The sequence below is a fragment of the Hyperolius riggenbachi genome, chromosome 6 (genome assembly GCF_040937935.1).
Source record: "Hyperolius riggenbachi isolate aHypRig1 chromosome 6, aHypRig1.pri, whole genome shotgun sequence".
In the NCBI taxonomy this organism is placed as follows: Eukaryota; Metazoa; Chordata; class Amphibia; order Anura; family Hyperoliidae; genus Hyperolius; species Hyperolius riggenbachi.
Genome location: NC_090651.1, coordinates 151,549,655 through 151,562,145, shown reverse-complemented (window position 1 = coordinate 151,562,145; position 12,491 = coordinate 151,549,655). Strand labels below are relative to the sequence as shown.

Here is a 12,491-nt window from a genome sequence, read left to right as displayed (position 1 = left end):
AGCGCACTTTTATGTAGAGTGGGGCTAAGCAATGGGCTTTTTAAAAAATGTTTTTTACAGTATTTATATCGCACTGACATCTTCTGCAGCACATTACAGAGTACATAGCCATGTCACTAACTGTCCTCACCAGTACATGCACATAAGAGACCACTTTTCACCAGTAAATGCACATAATAAGAGACCGCTTTTCACCAGTAAATGCACAAGCATTACACGTAGCAACGTCGGGAAGCGCGGGCTCGGGGGCGGTACTTAAGCTGGCGTAACTTACGCCGCGTAAGCTGGCTGGCTGTGCCTTTGACTGACAGCCAGGCAGCGAATCAGCGGTCGCGCAGCGGTGGCGGACGGGTGGCGGGCCTGTTACCCAAAACGGGCTACACTGACTTCATAATCAAACTGTATTTCAATTGCTGTAATCGTGTTGAGAGACAGCAGTAACATAAGGTTTGACAAGCATGATGTGTGACAGCGTGCTGCTTCTATACAACACCCCCCGAGCTTTGTATCCCCATCTCTCACTATCTCCCTACCTGTTAGTGCTGGCCCCTGTAGCAGATCCGAAGTTGAACGCCATACTGCTGGTGACGAGTCCTGCACAGTTTTGCCGAATTACAAACTGCAGGAAAACCCCGCTCCCACCATCAGGAGACAGCCTCACTACAGACACTGCGCATGCGCACACAAGTTAGCGCGGCATGTCGTACATCACCATGTCGCAACTTCGGAGCCGTACAGGCCGCCATGTTGGAGGCGGATCTCAGTATTGTGATGTGATGACAAACAGGGGCGGTGCCATATCCACAGTAGTGCTTCCCGAATCCCTATTGCTAATCGGGCAGAATGATCTCTGTGACTCCGAAACGGCTGATGAACGGATGTTTCGGAGTTACTGGCGGCAAGTGGCAAAAGGCATAAAACCGGACATCTTAATTGTCCGGTTTAACATGCCTTTTTGGACAGGACACAGCGGCCAAAAACCGGACTGTCCGGTCTAAAACCGGACACCTGGCAACCCTAACTACTGGCTACACCTATCCCTGGCTACTTTTGCTGCGGCCACCTACTACTAGCTACACATATCCCTGGCTACCTATGCTGCGGCCACATACTACCTGCTACACCTATACCTGGCTACCTATGGTGCGGCCACTTACTACTGGCTACACCTATCCCTAGCTACCTAAGCTATGGCCACCTACTACTGGCTACAGGGGGGCCTTGGGTCCAAATAATTGTATAATACCATATAACGTCATACCATGGTATTTTTTTTTGACGGTTATCATACCGTGGAATTTCATAACGTTGCAATCCTACTCAAGTCTAATCAATAGTGGTGAGTGGTGGAAGGCAGTAAAGCAATCAATATTCACAAAGTCTCCCAGGTTGGGCATATAGTACATTGCAAGCCTATGCCTAGCTTTACAGTGCAGATGGAAGAGCAGAATGATGAGCTCAACAGTGAGCTGCTCACCTGCAATATCCAATCAGTAGTACAGAAGAGAGACTCTGCTAATACTGTACTGCTCAGCTACATAAAAAAAAAAGAATGCTTATTTAGACTACCTGAATCACAGGATCTGCAGAGAAATAATTATCAATCTTTTAGCAAACAAGACTAATTCACATACAGTAGTTTAAATGTGTATTTAGCTGTCTGAGGCATACAGACAGTCATCAGTTCCACTGATGACTTGGTTATGAAAATGCTGCTTGCGTGGCTGTTTAGCGGATTGTCTGCAATACTTTCTGAATGACTAAGGGCCCGTTTCCACTATAGCGTTACGAAATCGCTGTATGCGATTTTAACCATGTCACTGCCTGTGTGAATTAACATGGGTACCTATGCGAAATCGCGGCAAAAAACGCATGGGGAAAACGCATGTGATTTCCCTATTAAATACATTGCGTGCGATTCGCCTGCATTCCACACGCAGGCGAATTCTGAGGGCCCTACCCTGCAGATTTTTTCTGCACAGAAAAACGTGCGGGGAAACGCACAAGTGGAAACAGTCCCATCCACTTCCCGCATGCGGATTCGCGATAGTGGAAACGGGCCCTTACACTGAAAGAGTACCCAGATCAGCTGTACTGACTCCATGACTGCTCCAGGAGTGTGGCTGAAACCAGCGGATCAGCATGTCAGCCAGGTAATTGGCTTTTTTTTTTTTTTCAATAAACTAACGATGGCAAAAAATTACACTGATCATCAGCTGAAAGATAAAAACTTGTTTCAACCAACAGCATGAGAGAACAAAACAGCTTTTAATAAGAAACAGAATAGTCTAGCTACGAATAACACTTCAGTGCACCATTCACTCCCCTATCATTCCAGAAGGTAAAGGAGCCAGATGCATGTAGGGCGCACCCACACACTCACAGACACGCCAAACTAACGCAGAGCTTACATGCTGCGGCTCCTCTTCTGCTGACATTGCATTGTTCACACAAAGTGCTTCTAGAAACTTCTGCTTCAGGATGATATACCGAAACCTGGACAGGACAAGAAGGTTTATTTATTTAGGTCCAGTGTCTGCATTTCATTTGCTACATACCAAGATAAAAAGAATCTCTGTACAGCTGCAGACGCCGTCACTGAGGGATGTCTCCCCCCCCCCCCCCGGTCACATTTTTTGCTTGACTCACCTTTTCTTGTCAAACTTTTCCATGCATTCCAGTGGCTGGATAAACTGCAGAACTTCATCCCACTGTCCATCAAGGATCAGCTGCCTACAGGTTAAAAAAGCAAGACATTAGAACTGATTTCCATAAAAGAAAAAAGGAAATATATTCCCGACTGAACTGAAGGATTACACTGTGCCTGATCTAGCAAACGGTCATTTACTTCCCAATGGTGGCAATCATTTTATCACCTGAAACCACTTAATCTTGGGTCAGATTTATCAAACTGGTTAACGCCAGGGCAGATTTAATAAATTAACTGATCAGAAATAAAAGACTGGAATGAGTCAAAGAAGCATTAGCAGATTCAAAAACGTCTTGCATCTGACCTTCTGTCTCTCAGGACGCCACATAAATGCTATCACGTGCCCTTATAATATCTTGCTTCAACTACTATGTACTAACAGAGTTGCACCCCTCCAGTCTGGGACCCTGAGCAGACTCCTAAAATCAAAATCTGGACTTACCTAGAGCTTCCTCCAGCCCCCCGTAGCCCGTGAGGTCCCTCAGCATCCTCCAGGTCCCCTCTTTGGTCCTGCTAGTGGCTCCCATTCATGCGGCTACTTCATCAGAAGTCGTTCGCAACTGCACGTGCACAGCCCAGGCGTGATTCCAGCTTGATAACACACAAGTAGCTGTAAGCCTCCTGCGCATGCGAGAACCATGCATGTGCAAGAGGCTTACAGCGAAGAGCGTGTGAACAAGCAGGGAGCGCGGCAGGGCCATGCATGCACAGTTGCAAATGACTACAGCCGACGTTGTTGCACTAATGAATCAGAATCGTTTATTTCGCCAAGCATGACTGGGTCATGCCCGGAATTATTTTTGGCACAGTACATATACATATAGCTCAGGGAGAGACATAGATGGAAAGAGACATAAATAGATAGCAGCAACAGCAAAGGCATCAAGTACACATTAAATTACATAATGGGGCCGCCAGTAGGACCAAGGTGGGGATCCGGAGGACTCCAAGGGACCTCACGGGCTACGGAAGGCTAGAGGAAGCTCTAGGTAAGTTTAGATTTTGATTTTAGGACTCTGCTCAGGGTCCCTTTAAAAGAAAACCTGAAGTGAGAGGGATGTGGAGGCTGCCATATTTACTTCCTTTCCAACAATACCAGTTCCTAGCAACTGATGTCTGGCCAGGCAATGTGTGAAGGTTAAGTTTGTAGTCTCTTTTTTGGACTTCTTTGGTCCAAGCCCGAAGACAGATTTCCTGGAGAGCCAGTTGATGGTGAGTGCAGTCCCAAACCTGCACAGAAGCAGTGCTGGGCGTAATGGAAAAAACTACGCTTATGGATCATTACGCGTAATTTTACGCTATTACGCATTACGGAATTATGCTTACGGCGTAGACATTTATTTACGGTTCATGTCTGTAATTACGCATAGCCCTTACGCAATTACGCGTAAGAATACCGTAATGCAGGTTGTTACGTTATTGCCTTACGCGTAATTTCCTCCTAGCAATTAATGCGTAAGGCCATGCTCCCAAGCGGAAAAGTTGACGCATGAATCAATGTTAGGTAGCCGCTGACTTTAAGGGTTAATAGCAAAGCCCCCTTAATTGCTTAGAGCCTCAAATTTGGAGAATATATTAAGGAGATCAGAAGGAATAAGAGGAATCCTATTTAGTGCTTAGGACTGGCATTGTTTAGTGACCATTAAGCATAGTGGACTTTTAGTTTAATTAAAAGAAATGGAATGCTTAATTATATATGCTGTAGCTCATCCATTCAGTTTTTTTTCCTATCCCAGGACAGAATGTGTGTTCCCCAGTATATGATCCATAACTGTTATGACCAGATTTTCATTTGATTTGGGTGTACTAGGTGAACTTTTCTGTCTATTGGTGACACCTTAGATCCCAAAGTGCTTGGAATGCTTCAGGAAATGGTGGCACTAAGCTTTTGCTCTTATATAAGATTACAGACTTTTGTGGTGTGGCAAGCCTAAAGCCTAGTACACACTTTATGATTGGCCAATCACTAATCAATTTTACCAACTCCATGTAGTATGAGGATCAACAGATATTGAATACGCAGATTGTGTAGGTAAACCATCATGTTACATGTAGGTGGTAAAAAAGGTCAGTGATTGACCAATCATAATTGAAACTGTGTAACAGGCTTTAGTGTAGACATCAGATGGTGGTCTGTTATGAAGACTCATTCAGACTGCTAGAATATCTTTGTGTAAACATGCAGGTGGGGTTTTCTGAGCATCTATGGTTAGCGGGGATGGAAAGGTCAGAGCTAAAAGGCACGTCTTAAAAAAAAATGTGGTTACGTGAGTTCTGGTCGAACCAGCTGATTTTGGCACAGGGTTTTTTGTCTTATTTGGTGCCCAGTGTTTCAGCCGGTCACCGCACAAATTAGTAGGGAAAAAAAAGAGTAATTTGTCCGCCGGCGATAGCCGGTGCCTGAATCATGTTTCCCCCTGAGTTGCTACAACTCGGAGGGGGAATAGTAATCAGCGTGGACCCAGAGTTTTGTTTTGTTTAGGTAGGAGATTATAAAGTATCACAAAAATGTGATTTGCTTGGAGCTCCACTTGACTAATATTGTAAGTAGAAGAAAGACCTTGTTTTGCTGCAAGCCAGTCAGGATTAAGTAGCTCTACTGAGAACAACTAACCGAGCCAAACGGAATTAATTAAACCAACGTCAGAGGAGGGGGAAAGTATTGGCAGTGGCTATTCTCCTCCTGTCACCACTCTGCACCTCTGGCTCTTCGTGTCCTGTGCTCCCCTCCGGTGTCCAATTACCTGTCCATGGTGTCTGTGTACCCCTCCGGTGTTTGCTTACCTGTTTCCACCGCTCTGTGTTTATGTTCCCCTCCAGTGTCCAGTCACCAGTCCATGGTGTCTTGTCTGTGTTCCCCTCTGGTGTCCGCTCACCTGCCTTCAGTGTATGCTGCCCTGGTGTCTGTTCAGCAGTTTCCTCTGCTCTCTGTGTTCCCCTTTGATGTCTACTCAAATGTCCTCTCTGCTCCTTACCCTTGCTCCATCATTACTTCTCACTATTAGCTGGCCCTCTCTCCGCTTGCCTGCCAATTAGGGAAAAGCTTTGGCTGAAGATCCTGCAGAATTTGTACGCAAGTCCACAGAACCACTCCAGGAAAGGCTTTGGCTGTTGCTCCTTTGGGACTTCTGTGCAGCGCTGGGCCGAAATTACGCATTAGCGTAATTACGCATCGTAATTCACTATAAATGCACCGTAAGCATTACGTGTAAGGTTACGGTATTACACGTAATTAATTTCGCGTAAACCTTAGGTTAAGTTATTACGCGTAAAATTACGCGTAAGACAGTAAACTCCCATTGAAATTACACAGTCTGCCGTAATCGCGTAATTTTACGCTCCCGTATAATATAAAAAAGCCGCCGACTTTAAGGGTTAATAGCAAAGCCCCCTTAAGTGCTAAGAGCCTCAAATTTGGAGAATATATTAAGGAGATCAGAAGGAATAAGAGGGAATTTTTTTTTTCAAAAAGACCTTATAGTTTTTGAGAAAATCGATGTTAAACTTTCAAAGGAAAAATATATACATTTAAAAACCCGCCGACTTTAATGGTTAATAGCAAAGCCTGCTTAAAATTTAGAAACACCAAATGCCCAGGGTATATTAAGGGGATCAGTGGGAATAAGAAGGAAACATTTTTTTTCAAAAAGACCTTATAGTTTTTGAGAAAATCGATTTTTAAGTTTCAAGGGCAAAAATGTCTTTTAAATGCGGAAAATGTCAGTTTTTTTTGCACAGGTAACAATAGTGTTTTATTTTCATAGATTCCCCCAAGTGGGAAGAGTTTTACTTACTTCGTTCTGAGTGTGGGAAATATAAAAAAAAAAACGACGTGGGGTCCCCCCTCCCAGACCTCTTTACCCCTTGTCCCCCATGCAGGCTGGGATAGCCAGAATGCGGAGCACCGGCCGCGTGGGGCTCCGCACCCTGACTATACCAGCCCGCATGGTCCATGGATTGGGGGGTCTCGGAAGGGGCAGCCAAGCTTTCCCCTCCCCCTCCGAGCCCTTGTCCAATCCAAGGACAAGGGGCTCTTCTCCACCTCCGATGGGCGGTGGAGGTGGAGGCCGCGATTTCCTGGGGGGGGTTCATGGTGGCATCTGGGAGTCCCCTTTAAAAGGGGGTCCCCCAGACCCCCACCCCCCCCCTCCCAGGAGAAATGAGTATAGGGGTACTTGTACCCCTTACCCATTTCCTTTAAGAGTTAAAAGTAAATAAACACACAAACACTTAGAAAAAGTATTTTAATTGAACAAAAAACATAACCACGAAAAAAGTCCTTTAATATTCTTAATTAACCATTAATACTTACCTGTCCCTTTAAAAGCCAGTTCCCACGCAATATCCTCGGAAATTGGCTAATCAGTTACAATGTAACAAAGTTGTTACAATGTAACAACTTTGTTACTTTGTAACTCCACCGCACCCGACGTCACTCGCCGCTCACCCGCCGCATACACTTACGCTAAGTCCCCGCCGGCTCCCGCCGTCCACTCCGCCCACACCTGTCACCCATATACATGCTGGCACCCATGGGTGCCAGCATGTATATAGGTGACATGTGGGAGAGGCGGGGAGGGCAGCGAGAGCCGGCGGGACTTAGCGTCCTGCACGGACCACAGAGCTCTGAGCTATATAGCTCAGAGCTCTCTAAGCATCTTTGTATTTGGGCTCCAAGGAGCCCCATTGGTCCTTAGCAGACCAATGGGGTTCCTTCAAATCAGAAGGAACCCCATTGGTCTGCTAAGGACCAATGGGGCTCCTTGGAGCCCAAATACAAAGATGCTTCTGGTTCCTTCAAATCAGAAGGAACCCCGTTGGTCTGCTAAGGACCAATGGGGCTCCTTGGAGCCCAAATACAAAGATGCTTAGAGAGCTCTGAGCTATATAGCTCAGAGCTCTGTGGTCCGTGCAGGACGCTAAGTCCCGCCGGCTCTCGCTGCCCTCCCCGCCTCTCCCACATGTCACCTATATACATGCTGGCACCCATGGGTATATGGGTGTATATGGGTGACAGGTGTGGGCGGAGTGGACGGCGGGGACTTAGCGTTAGTGTATGCGGCGGCCGGCGGGTGAACGGCGAGTGACGTCGGGTGCGGTGGAGTTACAAAGTAACAAAGTTGTTACATTGTAACAACTTTGTTACATTGTAACTGATTAGCCAATTTCCGAGGATATTGCGTGGGAACTGGCTTTTAAAGGGACAGGTAAGTATTAATGGTTAATTAAGAATATTAAAGGACTTTTTTCGTGGTTATGTTTTTTGTTCAATTAAAATACTTTTTCTAAGTGTTTGTGTGTTTATTTACTTTTAACTCTTAAAGGAAATGGGTAAGGGGTACAAGTACCCCTATACTCATTTCTCCTGGGAGGGGGGGTGGGCATCTGGGGGACCCCTTTTTAAAGGGGACTCCCAGATGCCACCATGAACCCCCCTCAGGAAATCGCGGCCTCCACCGCCCATCGGAGGTGGAGAAGAGCCCCTTGTCCTTGGATTGGACAAGGGCTCGGAGGGGGAGGAGAAAGCTTGGCTGCCCCTCCCCTTCTGAGACCCCCCAATCCATGGACCATGCGGGCTGGTATAGTCAGGGTGCGGAGCCCCACGCGGCCGGTGCTCCGCATTCTGGCTATCCCAGCCTGCATGGGGGACAAGGGGTAAAGAGGTCTGGGAGGGGGGACCCCACGTCGTTTTTTTTTTTATATTTCCCACACTCAGAACGAAGTAAGTAAAACTCTTCCCACTTGGGGGAATCTATGAAAATAAAACACTATTGTTACCTGTGCAAAAAAAACTGACATTTTCCGCATTTAAAAGACATTTTTGCCCTTGAAACTTAAAAATCGATTTTCTCAAAAACTATAAGGTCTTTTTGAAAAAAAATGTTTCCTTCTTATTCCCACTGATCCCCTTAATATACCCTGGGCATTTGGTGTTCCTAAATTTTAAGCAGGCTTTGCTATTAACCATTAAAGTCGGCGGGTTTTTAAATGTATATATTTTTCCTTTGAAAGTTTAACATCGATTTTCTCAAAAACTATAAGGTCTTTTTGAAAAAAAAAAATTCCCTCTTATTCCTTCTGATCTCCTTAATATATTCTCCAAATTTGAGGCTCTTAGCACTTAAGGGGGCTTTGCTATTAACCCTTAAAGTCGGCGGCTTTTTTATATTATACGGGAGCGTAATATTACGCGATTACGGCAGACTGTGTAATTTCAATGGGAGTTTACTGTCTTACGCGTAATTTTACGCGTAATAACGTAACCTAAGGTTTACGCGTAATTAATTACGTGTAATACCGTAACCTTACACGTAATGCTTACGGTGCATTTGTAGTGAATTACGATGCGTAATTACGCTAATGCGTAATTTCGGCCCAGCGCTGCACAGAAGTCCCAAAGGAGCAACAGCCAAAGCCTTTCCTGGAGTGGTTCTGTGGACTTGCGTACAAATTCTGCAGGATCTTCAGCCAAAGCTTTTCCCTAATTGGCAGGCAAGCGGAGAGAGGGCCAGCTAATAGTGAGAAGTAATGATGGAGCAAGGGTAAGGAGCAGAGAGGACATTTGAGTAGACATCAAAGGGGAACACAGAGAGCAGAGGAAACGGCTGAACAGACACCAGGGCAGCATACACTGAAGGCAGGTGAGCGGACACCAGAGGGGAACACAGACAAGACACCATGGACTGGTGACTGGACACTGGAGGGGAACATAAACACAGAGCGGTGGAAACAGGTAAGCAAACACCGGAGGGGTACACAGACACCATGGACAGGTAATTGGACACCGGAGGGGAGCACAGGACACGAAGAGCCAGAGGTGCAGAGTGGTGACAGGAGGAGAATAGCCACTGCCAATACTTTCCCCCTCCTCTGACGTTGGTTTAATTAATTCCGTTTGGCTCGGTTAGTTGTTCTCTGTAGAGCTACTTAATCCTGACTGGCTTGCAGCAAAACAAGGTCTTTCTTCTACTTACAATATTAGTCAAGTGGAGCTCCAAGCAAATCACATTTGTGTGATACTTTATAATCTCCTACCTAAACAAAACAAAACAAAACTCTGGGTCCACGCTGATTACTTTTCCCCCTCCGAGTTGTAGCAACTCAGGGGGAAACATGATTCAGGCACCGGCTATCGCCAGCGGACAAATTACTCTTTTTTTCCCTACTAATTTGTGCGGTGACCGGCTGAAACACTGGGCACCAAATAAGACAAAAAACGCTGTGCCAAAATCAGATGGTTCGACCAGAACTCACGTAACCACATTTTTTTTTAAGACGTGCCTTTTAGCTCTGACCTTTCCATCCCCGCTAACCATAGATGCTCAGAAAACCCCACCTGCATGTTTACACAAAGATATTCTAGCAGTCTGAATGAGTCTTCATAACAGACCACCATCTGGTGTCTACACTAAAGCCTGTTACACAGTTTCAATTATGATTGGTCAATCACTGACCTTTTTTACCACCTACATGTAACATGATGGTTTACCTACACAATCTGCGTATTCAATATCTGTTGATCCTCATACTACATGGAGTTGGTAAAATTGATTAGTGATTGGCCAATCAAAGTGTGTACCAGGCTTTAGGCTTGCCACACCACAAAAGTCTGTAATCTTATATAAGAGCAAAAGCTTAGTGCCACCATTTCCTGAAGCATTCCAAGCACTTTGGGATCTAAGGTGTCACCAATAGACAGAAAAGTTCACCTAGTACACCCAAATCAAATGAAAATCTGGTCATAACAGTTATGGATCATATACTGGGGAACACACATTCTGTCCTGGGATAGGAAAAAAAACTGAATGGATGAGCTACAGCATATATAATTAAGCATTCCATTTCTTTTAATTAAACTAAAAGTCCACTATGCTTAATGGTCACTAAACAATGCCAGTCCTAAGCACTAAATAGGATGGTTTTAATGAAGATTCTGCTGAAGAACTGCTATGGATTTGGAGTCTCATAAATAAAATGCAAACGAATGAGGTTTCCATGTAGAGAACAGTGACATACCTGAGAAAGAGCATGTCATCTGAATAGAGCCCATTTATCACCCCACTCTCCTTCTCCAAGGCCAGCATGCTGATGTGCAGCTTCTTCGCATTGAGGAAGTCTAGAATCAGCTTGGTGATCTCCACTTCTTTGACATTTACCGTTTCCTCGGCCGTCATTGTGATGGTCTGAAAGACAAGGATATAGTTTACACATACAGTGCTGCTAGAGGAAACAAAGCCATCGGGACTAACAAGGACAAGTCCAGAAATAAGACAAAAAAGGCCCAGGTAACATAGGCACTCTATCTACAAGGAACACTGCCCACAGGTGTTCTAAATTAAACTATCATAAAACAAACATCTGTGACTCCGTAACAAATGGATAAAGAAAGAACTTAGTTCTGCAGCATTACATTTGTTGATATAAAGCTCTGCACAGACACGCCAGACATCAATTACATGACAGGTAACATGAGCTGTTGTTACAGCCTAGAAGCCAAGCACACCCTGTTGCTACCTCTCACAAAACACATACGTTGTGTCTACACTTTGGGTGTGAACATAGAGGAATTAACTCCTGTTGGATACATGTAGTTCACTCAGAGATATGCAAATACAATATGTGCTACATGCAAAAGAAGATTTATCAGGACATCATATACTGTAGGTGCTACATGCAGGAGAAGATTTATCAGGACATCATATAGGTGCTACATGCAGGAGAAGATTTATCAGGACATACTATAGGTGCTACATAGAGGAGAAGATTTATCTGAACATACTATAGGTGCTATGCGCTGGAGAAGATTTATCAGGACATACTATATCTGCTACATGCAGGGTAAGATTTATCAGCACATGCCATAATGCGTGCAGGAGATTTATCAGAAAATACTACAGGTGCTATGTGCAGAAGATTTATCAGGACATCCTATAGGTACTACATGCAAGAGAAGATTTATCAGGACATACTATAGGTGCTACATGCTGGAGAAGAGTGATCAGGACATCATACAGGTGCTACATGCAGGAGAAGATTTATCCAGACATACTATAGGTGCTACATGCAGGAGAAGATTTATCCGGACATACTATAGGTGCTACATGCAGGAGAAGATTTACCAGGACATACTATAGGTGCTACATGCAGGAGAAGATTTATCAGGTCATACTAGAGGTGCTACATGCTGGAGAAGGTTTATCAAGACATACTATAGGTGCTACATGCAGGAGAAGATTTATCAGGACATACTATAGGTGGTACATGCAGGAGAAGATTTACCAGGACATACTATAGGTGCTACATGCAGGAGAAGATTTATCAGGACATACTATAGGTGCTACATGCAGGAGAAGATTTATCAGGTCATACTATAGGTGCTACATGCTGGAGAAGGTTTATCAAGACATACTATAGGTGCTACATGCTGGAGAAGATTTATCAGGACATACTATAGGTGGTACATGGTGGAGAAGATTTATGAGGCATACTATAGGTGCTATGCGCTGTAGATTTATCAGGCATATTATAGGTGCTATGTGCTGGAGAGGATTTATCAGAACATACTATATGTGCTACGTACTGGAGAAGATTTATTTAGAACACACTATAGGTCCTGGTATAATTTAAGTAGGCCTCAGTTATTTGGCCTGAGTTTTATGTAAAAGGCTTGTCCGCAGAGTATGCCTTTAAAATAAATAGAGTTTCTTGTGATTCAGGCAGAAGCATCTCAGTGTCTGCGTGTATCAGATGATGCACGCAGATACCGAGAACATGTTAGTGA

The 12,491-nt window shown here is 44.6% G+C and overlaps 1 protein-coding gene across 1 annotated transcript in view; it reads right to left on the bottom strand.

Moving 5' to 3' along the window:
- The window catches only part of WDR47 (WD repeat domain 47), a 91,746-nt gene that overhangs the window by 45,684 nt on the left and 33,571 nt on the right, over positions 1 to 12,491 (bottom strand). Inside the window, exons 2-4 of the mRNA XM_068240089.1 lie at positions 10,727 to 10,893; positions 2,650 to 2,733; positions 2,412 to 2,496 (exon numbers count right to left, since the gene is read on the bottom strand). Coding sequence (XP_068096190.1) covers positions 2,412 to 2,496; positions 2,650 to 2,733; positions 10,727 to 10,884 — 327 coding nt within the window. The 5' untranslated portion in view covers positions 10,885 to 10,893. The remainder of the gene's footprint in view (positions 1 to 2,411; positions 2,497 to 2,649; positions 2,734 to 10,726; positions 10,894 to 12,491) is intronic.